Genomic DNA, 16,957 nt, shown 5'->3' on the forward strand with positions numbered 1-16,957 from the left:
CCTGTCACACACAGCAGATTAAAATAGGTAATCCTGATGATTCTGGTTTAAAGTTTTTTTTGAGATTTGTTCAGTTGAAGTAACACCTCTCAGGTATTCTCCTTCTATTTAAAGATGATTTTTTTTTTTTTTTTTTTTTGGTTTTTCCTGAGATGATCTGTCATAGAGGCTATCCACAAGCCTGATAATCTCGACTTGGTTCTTGAAGGGCCCATAGGGCCTGTGATGTCCTCAAGTACATATATGCTTTTTCAAGTTTGCTAAATAAAGGTGTTTCCTGCCAGCATGTACTTTGTACTAGGAGTTTACTTACAATAGGGGTTCCCAATATGTGGGGTATGGGAGACTATCAACCTTCTGTAAGGTACTCTTGGTTGATGTTGGTTTCCTTTGTGGTCTTCTATTGAGAAGAAAATGCGTTTAGATTTTTTTTTTCTTATTTTTCATTTGCTTATTTTTGACGAAGGGAAGGGATGGCAGGTCAGCCTTCGAAGTCTGCAAAACATTTCTTTAGGGAGTAGTTCACCAACTCATTAAAAGATGTGAGTTAATGCTGTGGGGTATGTTTGTCTAGGGGAAAAAAGGGGGAATTTTTTAGATTGCTAGAGTCCTGAGAGAGACAGAGTTTTATGGCAAAAAGAGACTATCCCATCACAAGCTGTTTTTAGGGGATGATGTGTTGTAACTATTCACCTCCGTCCCTCCCCACATCAAAGAAATCGCAGCAGTAAATGAAAGCCTGGAAGTAGATGCCTTTTCTTGTGTTTTTATGTATGCTTTTGCTGCTGAATAAAAACCCGCAACATCAAAAGGTTGTTTAACCTTTTCTGTATCGCTGAATGGCAGACATGTGGAAGTTGAGATTACACTTATCGTCTCATCCCAGACAAAGCTACATAACCTCCTTTGTCTTTATTATCAAAATCATTGCAGCTCCGAATATATTAATCTCAATGTACAGTACCGTTCTAAACTTGATAGAAAAAATTTTCTTTAAATATATCTTTGCTTTCCTGCATGAAGGGCACAGAACAATTTTGATATATTAAAGTGGAATCATAGAATCGTGGAATCACAGAATCATAGAATCGTTAAGGTTGGAAAAGACCCTTAAGATCATCGAGTCCAACTGTTAACCTATCACTGCCAAGTCCGTTTATACCATGTCCTCGAGCACCACACCTATCCGTTCTTTAAACACCTCCAGGGATGGAGACTCAACCACTTCCCTGGGCAGCCTGTTCCAGTGCCTGACCACCCTTTTGGTGAAGAAATTTTTCCTAATATCCAGCCTAAACTTCCCCTGGCGCAGCTTGTGGCTGTTTCCACTCCTCCTATCCCTTGTTACTTGGGAGAAGAGACCAACCCCCACCTCGCTACAACCTCCCTTCAGGCAGTTGTAGAGAGCAATAAGGTCTCCCCTGAGCCTCCTCTTCTCCAGGCTAAACATCCCCAGCTCCCTTAGCTGCTCCTCATAAGACTTGTGCTCTAGACCCTTTGCCAGCTTCGTTGCCCTTCTTTGGACACGCTCCAGCACCTCGATGTCCTTCTTGTAGTGAGGGGCCCAAAACTGAACACAGTACTTGAGGTGTGGCCTCACCAGTGCCGAGTACAGGGGCACGATCACCTCCCTGCTCCTGCTGGCCACACTATTCCTGATACAAGCCAGGATGCCATTGGCCCTCTTGGCCACCTGAGCACACTGCTGGCTGGAATGTGGACACTTCTTCCACATATGAATAAAAGGAGGTACGCAGAGTATTGAAAGCTTTCAAAAGCATGTTCCCCATGTTCTATAATTACATTGATACCAGTCTCATAGCATTATTTACGACCTTGCTTGTTGAGCTATAGATAAATGCTGGAGTGTGTGCTGTATGTTTTAAAGTGGGAAGTAGCTACAATTTCTACTAAAATAAAATAATTTTTACCATCTCTGCTTTTGATCAAGAGATAGTTGTTGACACTGTACTGAGTATACTGGAACTTGACTTCAGATGTTTTGGGCATACCGTGTTGACCTTACTATGAGTTCCCTATCATTAATGCTTTTATTAGTAATGTTTTACAAGTATGGAATGTCTACTCAGGACGGCCAGTCATTGTGGACCAACTTTTAGTACCTTACAGGTCATCGAATATGTGTTTGGAAAAAGTGTTTTGTGTAAGTGTTCCTCACCTTTCCTATATCAGGAGAAGTTCCCTCTGAGTTACTAATGATATTTTGGTTTAAACTTTACCCAGTCTTCACTGAACTATTTAAGATGGTAAAAAACAAAAGTCTGGCCTTGATTTCCAGTGTCCTGTCTTGTTCGGTGGTTAGTTAGGTATTAGAGTTTCTCTGAATTTAGTTACCAAAGAGTTTACAGAACTTCCTTTTCAGTTTTGACTACTAAGCATTGGCTACTTTGACTTCTGAAGTTTGCTATTTAATTACTTCTATAATATATGTTTTGGACTCTTCAGAATTTTCTTTTTTAATAGCAACTGGCACTAGCTTCTGACTAGTCAACTGAATTTCATTTACTTTTTACCAATTTTTTGAAGTGTTGCTTACATTTTTCTGAGAGGATATATGACAAAGGAAATATCTGTAATGCTAAATAATCATTCTGTATGAATATCTAACTTTTAAAATACAACAGTAGCAAATACTGTTAGAGTTTACTTTTTGTAAATATTTGACTGGTTACTGTAGAAGTGTTTGTTCTTGAAATAAATCTTTTGATGTTTGTAAAAGTAAGAAGTTGGGAAATATTTGTTGTACTTCATATTGTTCAGTTGCAAATCCTTAAATCTGTTCTTTGAGAGTAAAAGAAAATATTAAAAAGCTCAATACGTCAAAGGATTGTCAAGTAATATTTAATCTTTGTGGAATTCACGTTCCTCAAGTGTAGTGGAAACAAAAGGGATTCCAAAATCTTGTGGTTATTGGTGTCATAAAGCTTTTTATGCACCATAAGTAGGTTTGCTCATGCTCCTGACATGAACACCCAAAGGTAATGAATGTCCTTCATGCCGTTTTATAAGTTTAAAACTCTTGTTTTTCATCAGTATAGATTTTACATGAAGTCAGATTTATGATCCTGATGCCTGTTACTTTTGGAAAATTTAAAAGATCTTCACTATTATGCATGGGGACTGAATGTAATGTTTCATCAGCAACACCTGTATGATAGTAGGTAAAACTGTAAAATACTATTTGTGAGCTCTTACTTGAATTGGCACATGGCATTTTCCCTCAAATACTTCCACATATGGCATTGCTTTGCAGTGTTGGAAGAATAGATTAATATTTTATATTCCTTTAGTGTGCCAGAGCTGTACTGGAATACTATTGTATAATTATGTAAGAGTTTGAAATTTGTTGAAAGGAAATTTTTCAAATGGCTCCAAATAAATGTTTCATTAACCTTTATAACCATCTGTAGTTAGGGTCCTTTCTCATATCAAATTGTGTATGCCTGTGTGTCGGTGTTAACCAAACTGAATTTGCATGACATGGGATTTGGTGCTGGTGTGCAGTAAAAAGTAAGGAGATGAAGGAAAATGCTGGGTAGCTTCTAATGATATATAATTAATCAGCTCTTCTGAACAGCCAAGTTATTTTTGAACTATAAATACGAGATTTCTTCAAGATGAAGTATAGGTATGCTGGGATTATGATGTAACTTTTTAAATAGCTCTCAAAACCAATTACATATAAAAGAAAGTGAGATGTATAACTTGCAAGTTACACTGCAGGGAATATTGCAAAATATAATAGCCGAATTTCTACTATGAGTAATTAATATTGTCATTTTGACTAACGCCAGGGCTTCCAGGCTGTTGATTAAACTTACTGGTAATACAGAGAAAGCTTGTCATTTGTACCTTACCTGTTTACTTCTGTGGGTAGTTACGTAGACCAATACAGTCTGGCCTTAGTCAGGGGGAATAAGTTGGGGACTGGAGAAAGTGAGCAAGGTCTTAATTTGAAAATTTGTCAAAACACAACAGCTGCTGATTTTGCTGAGGATTTAGTTTCTTCTTATATGTGTGGAAGACACTAACTACATTAGTTCTACTGCTTTCTGAAGTACCCATATGATAGTTTTTTCTCTCTTTCATTTTTCTTGGGGTAGTTGCTTCTCATCGGGTTGCAGCCTGATCACAAGTATGTATGGTAGCATAGCTACAGACATGCTGGGAAGCGTATTTTTTAAATTGGTCTTTGTGTAGAAAAAAAAAACAAAACCAAAAAGGTGTTAAATAGTAAGTCACTGTTCATTAAGAAACTGTAGTTCAGTATCAACTAAGCATAAATAGGTAAATATGTAAAAATATATAGATGTATAAATGAGTTATACTTTGGTGAATCTCCAGTACAAATACATAACATAAGGACCAAAGCCCTAGATTATTATGGATGGAACAGTTCACATAACAATGTTTGGATGTTCTTTGGCCACTGACTCGGTGGTCTGCAAGACCAGCAATTTGAGTTGTTAGACTTGTTAGAATATGTGCTGATACCCCAAAGCAGCCCCACCATCTTTCTGCCAGAATCATAGTTTCACTAGCTCTGTATGCACTTAGGAATGAAAATCCTTTTAAACTCTAACAAGAACTGACCATCAGGATAGTGAGTGGTTACTACTTGCAGTGAAGTTGTGTTATAGATTTAAATGTGATGACAAGGGTTAACAAGGAAGAAGGAAGATGTTTTCTTGGTGGGAAAACTGCATTATATTTCTCTAGTGAAAGCAGGAATAGAGAGGTCTCCTGCTCAGCTGTGTGTCAATAGACTGCAGAGTGCAATAGTTAACTACTTACTTTTTTTTTTGTCCATAGCTCACCTGAACAGTTTAGAAACTGGCTAACATATAGATGAGACATTTTGATAGCCGTTGTACTAAGTGTAAAGAAGCATATGAAAGCCCATATCTTTTCATTGTCTTTGTTGTGGAATCCAGGCCAGAAATTTGACTCTTCCCCTTGATTTTGGCCTGAGAGTCTGGTGAGACTGCCACCATGTTGCAGGTAAGGTAGGTATAGTACCAAAATACAGAGTTTTGTTTAGTGCTTGCTTAAAGAAGACTAGCGCTTCTGAGAGTCAACAGAGGATAGGCAAATCAATTGAATATTAGGTTCATTTTTTTGCTGAAATCCTTGTGGAAGGTGTGGTCACTCTGGCCAGTTATGATCGTGTCCACGTGAAGGCTGATGGCAGAATAATTTACCACTATAAATTTAAAGCATATTCTAAAAAATATGTCCCCTTTTGAATAACCTGAAACTCCTTTAAGAACACCACTTAGGAATGACTTTTAGTTGCATCTGATCTTGTCAGTCTTGCCAATGCATATTGTCCCCATATGCATTAACTTGTGCTTTTGAAAAGGTTGACAGCAGGTATTTTTGCTTTATTTTTCTTAACTTAATATCTTCATATAAAAGAAAGCAAATAGTATGGTGTATCTGTGTTTTTATTACTTATTTTTGAATGAATGAAAACAATCTGCTACTTGCCTCCCTTCATCTTCCTGTTTCTTTAGAATCTGCAAAATAATATTTTTTAAAATTTCAATTAGTTTTCTGTCCTGAAAAGTTTATCTTTAGAATGTTTCTTGATGAATTACTGCAAATAGAAGTTTTTCGTGGCATCCAAGAGAATATAAGACCCCTGCATTCTGAAGTATCTGTACAGCTCTCTTTTAAAGTATTTTTACACATACTCTGACTTTGACTGGCACTGCATGCAAATCTTTGTGGTGTTTAGTTGCCTTGTTCCTCTTGTTATTTTGCAGCTTTTGTTAGCACCTAAGGAAGCTGTAAATTTTCTCCACAAACCTTAATTCCAGCTGTTGGTCTGGAGCTACTTGGATATAAACTTGATTTATAATTAATTTAAGTACTAAGGCTGCCAAATATCATGTGTCTTAATGTGACGCTTTCCCTTCTAGCTTCTCTTACTGCTTCTGTTTGCAGTGTAGTTTGTTTCTCATTTGCCTTTCTAATTGCAAGTGAGACACTCTTGAAAGGATTTCCATGTACCAGTTCTTCTTGACTGGGGCTGGGGAGACATGCAAGGAGGCACGCTGTTTCTCTGTCCCACTGGCAGCAAGGAGCAAAATGTGTCAGAATCAGTACAGTGGGAGAAAGGGAAAGAAATGAAGCAAAAGCATTTTTCCAACTGTCCAGTAATTGACATATTTCACAGATCTACTTTTTTACCATCATTCCAGTGATTCCTTGAAATTAGTTGAAGATTGCATGTGTGAAAGGAATGGGAGACTTTTGTCTGTATCACTTTTATTGCTACTTTTCATGGAAATAAACAGGGAAACTAATCAAGATTCTTTCTCTTGAAGAGAAAGCATGAGCATCGCAAATAGCTATACCTAATATTTGGAGTTTAAATTGACCATTTATGAAAGATCTTAATCTTGCTTGAGTAACTTGGCCTAGTTTTTTTATATTTGAAACAAAGAATTACTGTAACTTTTTTTAGGAGGAATATAGATCACCTTGTCATCCATGAAGTCGAATGATTCAACCGCTCAAGTATAGAGTACGTGGAATTCAGTTAAAGGTGATCCAAACTGGAAATCAGAAAGGAAAACTGGTCTGTCTGCAAAGCGCTATGTTAGAGTGTCCCTGTGCAAACTGATGTGACATGATTGGAATATAGCTGTATTAGGATAGCTTCAGAAACCTTTTATTCTAAGTACAGTGCTCAAGGAGGCATGAACTGGAAGGCTGAGATAAATTTATACTGAGTACACATATAGAAACATTAAGTATTTTACAGACACTGGAATATTTGCTATTGTGTCAGAATGTTTGTTCTAACCGCTGTGAATTACAGAACTTTTACATGATTCTGTCATCATATTTCTGCATGTCCTCTTTCCAACTTCAAGCAATTTCACAAAACTTTACGCAGCCTATTGCTATGAAGCCATTTCCCCTTCTGCCTGCATGCGCAAGACCCTTGCAGGAGATGGCAAGAAGGATCAGAAAACCAGGATCCACCAAATGGTATATGCCTTAGTCAGAAAATTTACTTGTGGACCTAGCACCATTTTCTGTAGTTAAGAGGTACCTCGCTTTGCTTCTAATCACATCGCTTGCCTGAGATTCATAAATAAAGTAACTTATTTGAAGTCAAAGCATGTTTATTATCTTCTTTCTTCTCCCTCTGCATATACTCCAACACTGTGTGATTTGTAGGCAACTGTATTGGGAGAGTTTTATTTTCAAATGTTATTTCTGATGAAAATCACCATGTAGGGATTTAAAATGCATTTGCTGAAAAGAAATGCAGTAGTAAGTATTCTGTAGCAACAGTATAAGGCAACAGATCCCATGACAGCAACATCTCCGGGAGGAAATGTGTTAATTAGTCATAGGAGTTTCTGGGAGAGAGTTGTTCTGTTTTTTGTTTTGTTTTGTTTGTTTTTTGTTTGTTTGTTTTTGTTGTGTGTGTTTTGGGTTTTTTATTGGGTTTTTTTGTGGTTGCCTCTGAAGTGCTGCATTTTGGTGTTCCGTTAAATTAGTGGCTTAATGGCATATACCTATACGGCTTATAGGTGCATGAAATAATTTACTTTCTGTTTACAGTACCTAATATTGAGGTAGTCCATTTTGAGATTATAAAACCTGATAGGGAATTTATCTGATAATTGTATGTTTGAATTACTTTATCTGTGCCATTCTATATTCATATAAAACATATAGAACCAGTCTTAACAGCTTTTAAAGTTATATTTACTCTTCATTCTGAGCTTGGTTCATTCATATGGAGGGCTGATATGATGCTGTGAACGAAATGTAGATCTTAAATGCTCTCTCTATAGGTCTTATATAGGTCTTAGTGAGTTTGCCTAACATTTAGAATCTTACTAAGACCCTTTAAGTGGACGAGATTTTTCACCCCTCTATCTCCACAAAGAAATACATCTAAATTCATGAGATTTTTTGCAAAGGGGGCTGTTTCAATTCTTAATCTCTTTTACTGGCTAGCAATTACAGGAAATGTAGATTACTTTTTTATTTCTTTAGAGGGATTCTGCTTTTTATGATTTATAGATCAGATCTACCTTTAAAAGGACAGTGGATTTGATTGAATTTGGAAAGTTTAGGTAAAAATTTGCACACTGTGCCATCATTTGCATAGGAAGGTGGCTGCACATTTACCTGCAGAATGGTGCTGAGTCAACTGTAAAAGAACAGGTACTCAGTACATTTGACAAATGAAGACAAAGACAAGATTATATGATCTCATGGTTTGGTAAATAGTATATGATAAATACAGAAGACAGTTTGCTTAAGATATTAGAAAGGAAAATGAGTTTATTTTTTTCACTTCAGTGAATTACAGCTTCCTGAGATATTGAAGTTGTTTCTCTCTGCTGGATGAAAAATTAGAAACTGAGGGTACTTTCTAGTGCAGAGCTGTTGTAACGTATCCAATTAATATGAGCAAAATATTCTACATGCGAAAGTCTTCTCACACTGTGCGCCATTAGCTCTTCATGCAGATTTTGAGTGATAATAGCCTGTCAGTATCTGTTATCTTAAAACTCCAAAGTGATTAAGCAGCTGTGTGTTTGGTGTGCAATTTTAACAGTGGTGCTAATTGCTTTATTGAGATCAAATAGTAGCGTTTTATTGAAACACCAAGCTGTTGGCAAAGCCTGCCTCTACAAGTGTAAAGTATTTCTGTGTGAAAGAACTTGACTTACAGCCTGGGCAAACGAGGCTATACCTGATGCTGAGAATTCATCGCTGTCAAATCTGTGGTTAGAGTGTACTATCCATTTATGACTCTTTCTGAGAAAGCATTTAGCAAAAAAGTGGGAGAGAATATCGTTCAACAAAGTGTACTTATGGCCTGGCCAGGGCAGATTTTAGCTGAGTTTCCAGCTGTACTTAATGCATGTTAACTTACTTTAGTAGTGTTTGTATTTACATTATTTGGAGAGAGAATATAATTTTAGACTGAAGATAGTTGCTACTAATTGCGCCCAGATTACTAGTTCAAGTGGAGAGTCAGGAAATGTCATTCAATGTTTCCACTGATTTTCAACCCATAAGTCAAATCTCTTTACTAAAAATACTTGGAATCTTTCAAGATCAGTTACTTTCCCAGGTGCTACAGCTAGTATCTTCCTATCATCCTTTTGCTGTCACCTGTTGAATACCAACCCCTTTGTCTTTTCAGATAATATATTTTTATTTAAATTAGATAAAAATTAGCAGAGTAGCATGAAGGTGAATCTCAAGCTAGTTTCAGTTTAGTTTTTAAATTGGAAAAATAAGCTGCATGAATATTTGAACTCATACATGCATTAAGGTATAATCCTGTTAACTGTCTCTATTTAGTGTTGCGTAAAAATGACTTAGTCTTTTGCTGGTCTTTGCTATCTGTATTGCTGACCCTGCTTGAAAGAGTAAAAGCTAAGTAATGCTTCTTCACTGATGTGCCAATGAAACTAGGTCTCAGTACATTGAGCTTTATACTATAAATAGAAGCAGATAATGCTAACGCTTATTTATGGTTTCTTGGATGTATCCTTAATGGGCTTGAGCAATAGAACTTTTTTTAAAAAAAAAAAAAAGTGAATATAGTTCATTGTTCTGGCAGCAGCATCAGATTGCTTTTTTCAGTTATGCTGGTGTCATACTGTAAATGATCTCTCATATGTAATACCTGAACATTAAAAGAATTGTTGGATGAATGTGTTTGGCTTTGTAGGTTAGCATTACCAGACATTGAATTGGTGTGTTTTGATTTCTCTAAGTGGCATGCGTCCTGACTTATAGTACTGTTTTCCTAAAAGCATCTTTCTGCTTCATGCAAGTGAATTTCCTTGTGCTCATACTGAATAAGGCATGCTACTTTGTGTTGCACTTTTATGTCACTGAAAAACATAGCTTTACTCTTCCCTGCTAAATTTTTACACTTGGACTGTGAATGTTTTGGTGTTTTGAAGCTGTTGAATTGGGTTAGTAAAGTGTATTTGTTTTCTATTCTCTATTAACATACCGAAAAATAAAAAATGTTCTGTGCTAGCAGATAGTTAAAATTAAGTTAGATATGGTTTTGTACTTCTGTAGCGAATTTATCAATTCGTGATAATACCAGATCCAATTAAGCTAACAGAAGAGATTGTCTTGATCTTATGTCCATGCTTAAAGTAAATTTTATAGAGCCTTTCTTTAGGGATACAAATTCCAGGTTGTGACATTAAGTTGGTTTACCTTAGTGTTAACACAATACTCCAGGGCCATCAGACCTTTAAAAACTGGTAGTAATACAGGAGAATGCTGTTTAGAGGTATGTCTTTTGTACTTCCTAGCTTGATAGGTAATTTCAGAGGACTGTTTTCACTGAGTCATGATAAAGATCAGTTTATACTGTGAAATTTAAAAAAAAAAAAATGCTTTTTTGAACTAATAATGTCCTTGTCAAGCTGTCTTAGATTGGCTTATAATAAATATAAGAGAGAAATTATCAGGCTGAGCCTGTGTAGAGGGAAGGAGAAGCCAAGGGATTTCTTCTTGATGTTCAAAGGTTCATGCGTTGAATTCCCATTAGCCCGTTATGCAATCATCGCTGAACTCAGGCACTTAATGGTAATCAGGAGTAATCTTTGTGTTGCTTTTATGTCTGGAATGTCCTTCCTAACAAAAAATTAATAAAGGTTGTACAATTCAATCTACTACTCAGGAGTATCTTGCCCTCTCTTGCATTTCTAGGAGTATTACTTGGCACCAGTGTCCATAAATCATTTGGGTGCATTGTACATTCAGGTGCACTGACAAGATAAAATATATTGTGTTCCAATAAATGATAAAAGATACCACATTTTGTTCTTGGCATAGAAGGAAGGTGGAATATGGAAACATTTTCACTGCTTTACTTCCTTCCAAAATATTTTGGCTTGCTGAAAGAATCCAGCCTGGTCTTCGAAGTGGGCTGAATGGCAGTTTGCTTTTTGAGTTGTGACAAGCCCAATCAGTGATATGGGAGGAGCTGTCTGGCTGCAAAATCGGTGTAATTTTTAAACTAACCCACATGCTAATTTCAGGTCCACACTAGAAGGATCTGATGTGTGAGAAATGTTGTATGTGCACTCCCAATGAGGCAGGGTAGTTAGAGTTTAGCATAAGCTGTGACTAGGCCATTGGTGTGTCTTAAGAATGGCTGTCACTTTTACTTCCTTTATAAGTAGCTTGTCTTCATATAACATTTAAGTGACTCTTTCAAATTATTGCATATTGAATAACATATTAAAATGGCTAAGAAAAACTTTGATTTTACCTTTATTTTTAGTTTTGTGCCTAGTTTTGTAATTTTACCCTTTAGTAGCTTCTGAACATAATGCCTTCATTTTTCTGTAATGTGCAAGAATTGGTAATGATTTAGGGTCCTTTTTAACTAGTTCTAGTATAAGTATCTGGGACAGCAGAAATTGCTTTTCTTTAAACCTCTTACTTCACTTTATATTTTACTTCATGACTACTCAGCTATTCTGTATTTAATGATTCAATAGGTTTTCTTCCTATATTTTTGATGTTCCCCCCACCTCCAAGAAAGTTGTGCACATCACAACATTTTACTTTGTCTCTCCTACTTTATTTTTCTACGTGCAGGCACAGCTTCCGTTAAAGAACACGGGATCTGAGTTGACAAGCTGAGGTCTTTTCTTGGCAATCCAAAAGTCCTTAAGCTTGTTCAATCTGGGGAAATTGTTATTACTGGTATTTCAGAGAGCATGGAGTTTCACTTTGCTGCAAATAAAATACCAAGTTATGGCTGGCTAGTCTTAAAAATGAGATGTGCTTGTCATATATATATAAACACTTTAATTACCACTGATTTTTTTTTATCAGTAGTAAAATGAGAAGCAACCACATAAACACTTCCTAAATATCTAATTTGACTGAGAAAATCTTAAGCCATTCTTCTTTTTTCAATTATAAAACTAAAAAGTCAGAATAGTAATTTTCATGGATTCCCTTTTATTGCCTTAAGGGAAAGTGCAGTGCAATTAAGGCAGAGTTTTGCTAATTGACTTAGGTTTGTGTGTTTTAGTGGTCTTGAGATTATACAGAGAAGTGTGAGGGGTCACGCGCTGATGGCTATGTATGTGTTGATGATCAGACACATGATTAGTTAATTCAGTGTGTGACTCATCTCACTGCAGAAATACTGAGTGAACTGACATGATGACTGTTTTTCCCCCATAGTGTGCTGGAGAAGAGAATTGGGTGGACAGTCGGACTATTTATGTTGGGCATCGTGAACCACCTCCAGGCACTGAAGCATACATTCCACAGAGATTTCCAGATAACCGAATAGTCTCATCAAAGGTAGTAGTATTTTCTTTCATTCACTTACATAAATCAGCTTAAGTTATTCTTTGTGTGTTCATTTTATTTCCTACAAGATTTTCTTCCTATACTTCCTATATATTTCTCCTTTACCGTGATTGGCAAAGGTAAAATGAAGGCATCTCGAGTTTCTTGCACAAAACCAAATTGCTTCTAACGTGAACAGAGATAGAATGACTTCTCCAATGTTTACTGTAGTACATAGTAAAGTCTTAAGAGTGATACTGTGCTTTTCCACAAAGGAGTAAGAAAGCAATTTTCATTTGGGGCAACCCTGGAGTAAAGAAAACCTTCCCAAGGAAAGACTGTATTCTTTGTCATCTAAAGCAATACCTCAAAGTACTAGAAATAGTATTATCAATATAAGGGCTCAAGAAATGAAGGTATCTCCACAATAACAGTGCCATTCCCTTCAAAAACTCATAGTAACAAAACCCCATACAAATAATGTTCTTTATTATACACGTACAAGCGAATCATTCTTAAACTCTTGGTATTGCGATACACTTGTGCCCTTTAGAAACTTTCCAGTTGTCCCTCACTTTTAAACTAGTAAATCTTTCTGTAAGCTTCAGCAGCTTGCTTTGAGCTGTTGACTTGTTGGTACTCTCCACCTGTTTAGACTGACTGGCTTGCTTTTAGCCAAAGGTTCATACTGCAATGTTCAAAACTGAACATTTGCAGCTTATTGTATGGCTAACACCCCAAGAACTTCAAGTTTTTAATGTGCTTAGATTTTAATCTTCATGAGCACACACCTTCAACCAATTATGAAATAATGAATTCAAAAGAATAGCTCCTCTACTGGGAAAACTTTGTTTTGAACAGTGGCTCAGATCCACGGACTTATTTTAAGAACCTTGGTAGCATTGTGATCTCAAGGAACTGAGTGTTTATCTTTGTGGATCTGAACACTTGCCATCCATTAATATAATGGCCTAGCTGTAATAAACCCCATGTTTTTCTCACTGTGCCTCATTTCTGATGTGAAATTTTGTATTTTACTACCTTCCTTTGCTACTATTTTTACTACCTTCTTTCTGTACTTCATTCAAAGACAGTATAATAACCAACAGCATAGTATCTAGGCATCTTTGATTAGACAGAATGTTTGAAAGGCAATGCAGTAAATAATCCAGATGGAATACAGTTAAACTAGTACAGTGGGAAATCCTGTGCTCTACACGTTAATTTATATTGCCTTTTGGCTTATTGAAGAATAAATATATTTTATGCAAAACTTTTTAGTCCTGTGACACTTTTCTTTCTTTTTTTCATCTCGTACATCTCATCTGGGACATATGTAAATAAAACCATTGAAGTTACTGCTGATACTTTCTGAAATAAAAACATCCTACTCAACTCTGCAAGATGTTTGACACCTTTTTGTGATGATGAAATTAGCGGAAGTTTCAAGTTACCGTACTTTGTAGAGTGAGATTTTTAAGTATTATTTAAACCTGGATTGAGCTGAGGATCCCTGCCGGCAATTAGTAAATATGTATGATTTCAACTAGTTCAGGAAAGAGACTTCACTATGTTTTTATTCGGATTCAAAGCATGTTCAGTTAAATGTTACTCCTTAGTTGTGAACTGTATCTGTAAACAGTTTTCCATAAACAAAAGATTATTAGTGGAAATAATTTTTTATATATACAGTGTTTCTTAAATTTTCTGTTACTTGATTAAACTTCTCACACTTAACAAAATATGTCATCTTTGTGAAGGTAAATACAGTTGTGATATTTCAGGAGGGAACAGAATTCACATAAATGCTTTATAATATTGAACAATTCCTTAGACTGCTGAAAGCTCAGTTTTCATGACAGTTGTCTTTACATGAGAACTTCCTGTGCTGTCTTGCCTGTACTGTCCCTTTCAAGTAAACTCTATTATTCACATGCGTCATCCCAAACAGCCTGGGTAAAGCACCATTGTGACTTGACTTGCATTCATTCTGGTTCTGTAAGCTAGCTAGCTCTTAACCTTTCACTCTGTCCTTGTCACTTGCTCCCTTAGGAACACTCTGGAGGGGCACCTACCACAGCTTAGGAAACACAGATGTAAGCTTCCTGAAAAATAATAAAATATAAAAAATTAAGATGGGAAATCCACAATTGTTAGAGTAAAATAAAGATACATGCATGGAAGCACACTGTATAATGTTACCTCAACCATGAAGGGTATTTCCTTTGTCTTTCATCAGTAAGACAGACAGTAACTTTCAGCTGTGCTTTTGTAGGTCTTTAATGCTTATATAAGAAAGTATATGATTGCTCTTCAAGGATGAGGAACTCTGAACTTCCAAGTACAGATTTTACCAATTTAAGACAGACTGAATTTCTAAAAAGGGTAGTTTAAAACCATGAGGAAACCTCATCAATTAGACTATGGGTATACTGCTGTACTAACAAATGTCCTGTCGTAAAGCCCTGAAAAAAGACGGCAGCTTGAAATACCTGGGAAAGTCTAAGGTTCATATTATTTCCTTCCAAAGGTAAACTTTACTGTGCTTCATGAGAGGTTTCCTGGTGTCAGCAAGATAATAATCTGATTCCAGTACAGAGGGATATTTCTTGTGTATTGCAGTGTCACTGTGGAATGTGGTTAATGCTCTGTCTGCCTAATGACATATTCCTGGTTGTGAAAAATGATATCTAGACTGACCTTGGCCAGACAAAAATGCTTTTTTGATTTGATGTGTTAATTCAATTATGATTTTTAACAATGCATTACAAAAAGGTTGTGTTGAAATAATAAAAGGCAAAAATTTGTCTTTTGAATTGTGCATGCAGTTTGGTTACGTTCTAGAGGTAGTGACCTTTGTAAGGTGGATCCTTATGTTGACCTAACTTCCAGCTACTTCAGCTGCCTAGGGTGTTAGCCTTTAAAGTAGCTGTTGTGTGCCCTTGATTGAATTTATCATACGGCACTGATGCAGCATGGCAAAATATCAGCTGGTAGAAAATCCTAATGTTTCAAATGAGAAGAAAGAAAAATTGAATTGGCAGGGAGGCTGCTTGCTTTTTTTCCTTAAAAATCATTCACATTTTGAAATTAATTACTGTTTAGTAGAACTGTATCAAAAGGAAAGTAAGTTAAACTATGCAACAGTAGTAGTTAACAGAACTTGGTGGGAAACAACTTTTTTTGCTTCTGAAACACAATAGCAAAAGTTTGGTTTTGTTAAAGACTGATAAATTACAAAACTTTTTAATAGGAAGCTTCCTTAAGGTCCAAGCTTCATATTTTTGTGCCGGAAGTACCCCAATCAGTATGCTAAACAGAGTATCTGTACGTGTATAGTAGTATGTGGACATGCCTGACCGGCTAAGAATTGCCAAAGGTCCACCTGGCTCAGTATGTTGTTACCAGCAGTAAATGCCTACGGAAAAATGCAAGAACAAGCATAGAGTGATACTTCCCTTGACTACTCTTAGTATTTGCTGACTTAGCCATTTGTGAGCTGAAAGTGATGATTTTGTATTTAATAAGTCTTTAATGGATTTCTCCTCTGTGAATTTCTTCAATACTTTTTGAGCCCATGTATTCTGAAAATTCACATAGTTGAGGCACAGTTAAACTTTAGAAATATTTGCCTAAAGAAACTATGAATCTTCATTTTTGAAACTCCTACCAGCTAATTTCTGTTCATGGTCCAAGTCCTTGAATCTGAGAACAACTGTTATCCCCTGTTTATCTTCTGAATTTTGTTAGTGATCTTGCACCATATTCCTTTCCAGGCTGAATAACCGTAGTCTTTTCAATAATTGCTTGTGTGGAAGCTAGTTCATACCTTTGCTTAGATGGATCTGTACCTTTTCACAAGCCATCTGTAGAGTTTAAGATTGAGAAATGCACAGAGCATTCAGTGTATAGGCTAACTATGGATTTATACAGTGGCATAATGATATTTTTAGTTCTTTTTTCATTTGTTAATTTCTAACATTCAAATTCCTTTTCCTGATGTTGATCTGATATCTTTCTAGAACTACTGTGCTTCGAGGATCTCATTTATTTGTAACCAAAGCAGGGATTTGCATCTCCTGTTCTAACCGCATCAATGAATTGAAGACTAATTGAATGTGTACGTTTGTCTCTTGAGCAGAGGGGAACATCATACAGAAAATAAAATCTTTTTGAGGCAACAATATGGAGTTCTGTAAGAACATGTTTGTTTACAGTTGCTCACTGCTTTTGACAGACAACCTAAAGAATGAACACAAGAAAGAACTAAAAATTTCAGAGATGCCAGGATAGGAATAGCCTGTTGAACGAGAGAGAGATCAGAGACTTCCCAGTGCATCAGGGAGAGCTGACAAACTTAGAAACCCTGGGAACATTCTGCAGGAGGACTGATCGTTTTTTCCATACCACCCATAGAGAAAGCTGGGTTAGAGAGACTTGAGGTCTTTTATTTTTTTCAGTCTGTGGGTAATTGATACCTAGTATTTTGCCTTGATGATCCTGTCCAGCTGCAAACTTTTACTGTCATAGTTTCAGAAAGAGAAATTTTTACAGCTACATGAAACCACTTGTGCCTGGGTCACTAACATGACTGGAAGCAGTGGGG

At 36.3% G+C, this 16,957-nt stretch overlaps 1 protein-coding gene across 1 annotated transcript in view; it reads left to right on the forward strand.

Moving 5' to 3' along the window:
• Positions 1-16,957, forward strand: part of ATP11A (ATPase phospholipid transporting 11A) — a 131,861-nt gene that overhangs the window by 52,913 nt on the left and 61,991 nt on the right. Inside the window, exon 2 of the mRNA XM_082330564.1 lies at positions 12,241-12,363. Coding sequence (XP_082186690.1) covers positions 12,241-12,363 — 123 coding nt within the window. The remainder of the gene's footprint in view (positions 1-12,240; positions 12,364-16,957) is intronic.

Source organism: Platalea leucorodia (assembly GCF_965183815.1).
Source record: "Platalea leucorodia genome assembly, chromosome: 2".
Lineage (NCBI taxonomy): Eukaryota > Metazoa > Chordata > Aves > Pelecaniformes > Threskiornithidae > Platalea > Platalea leucorodia.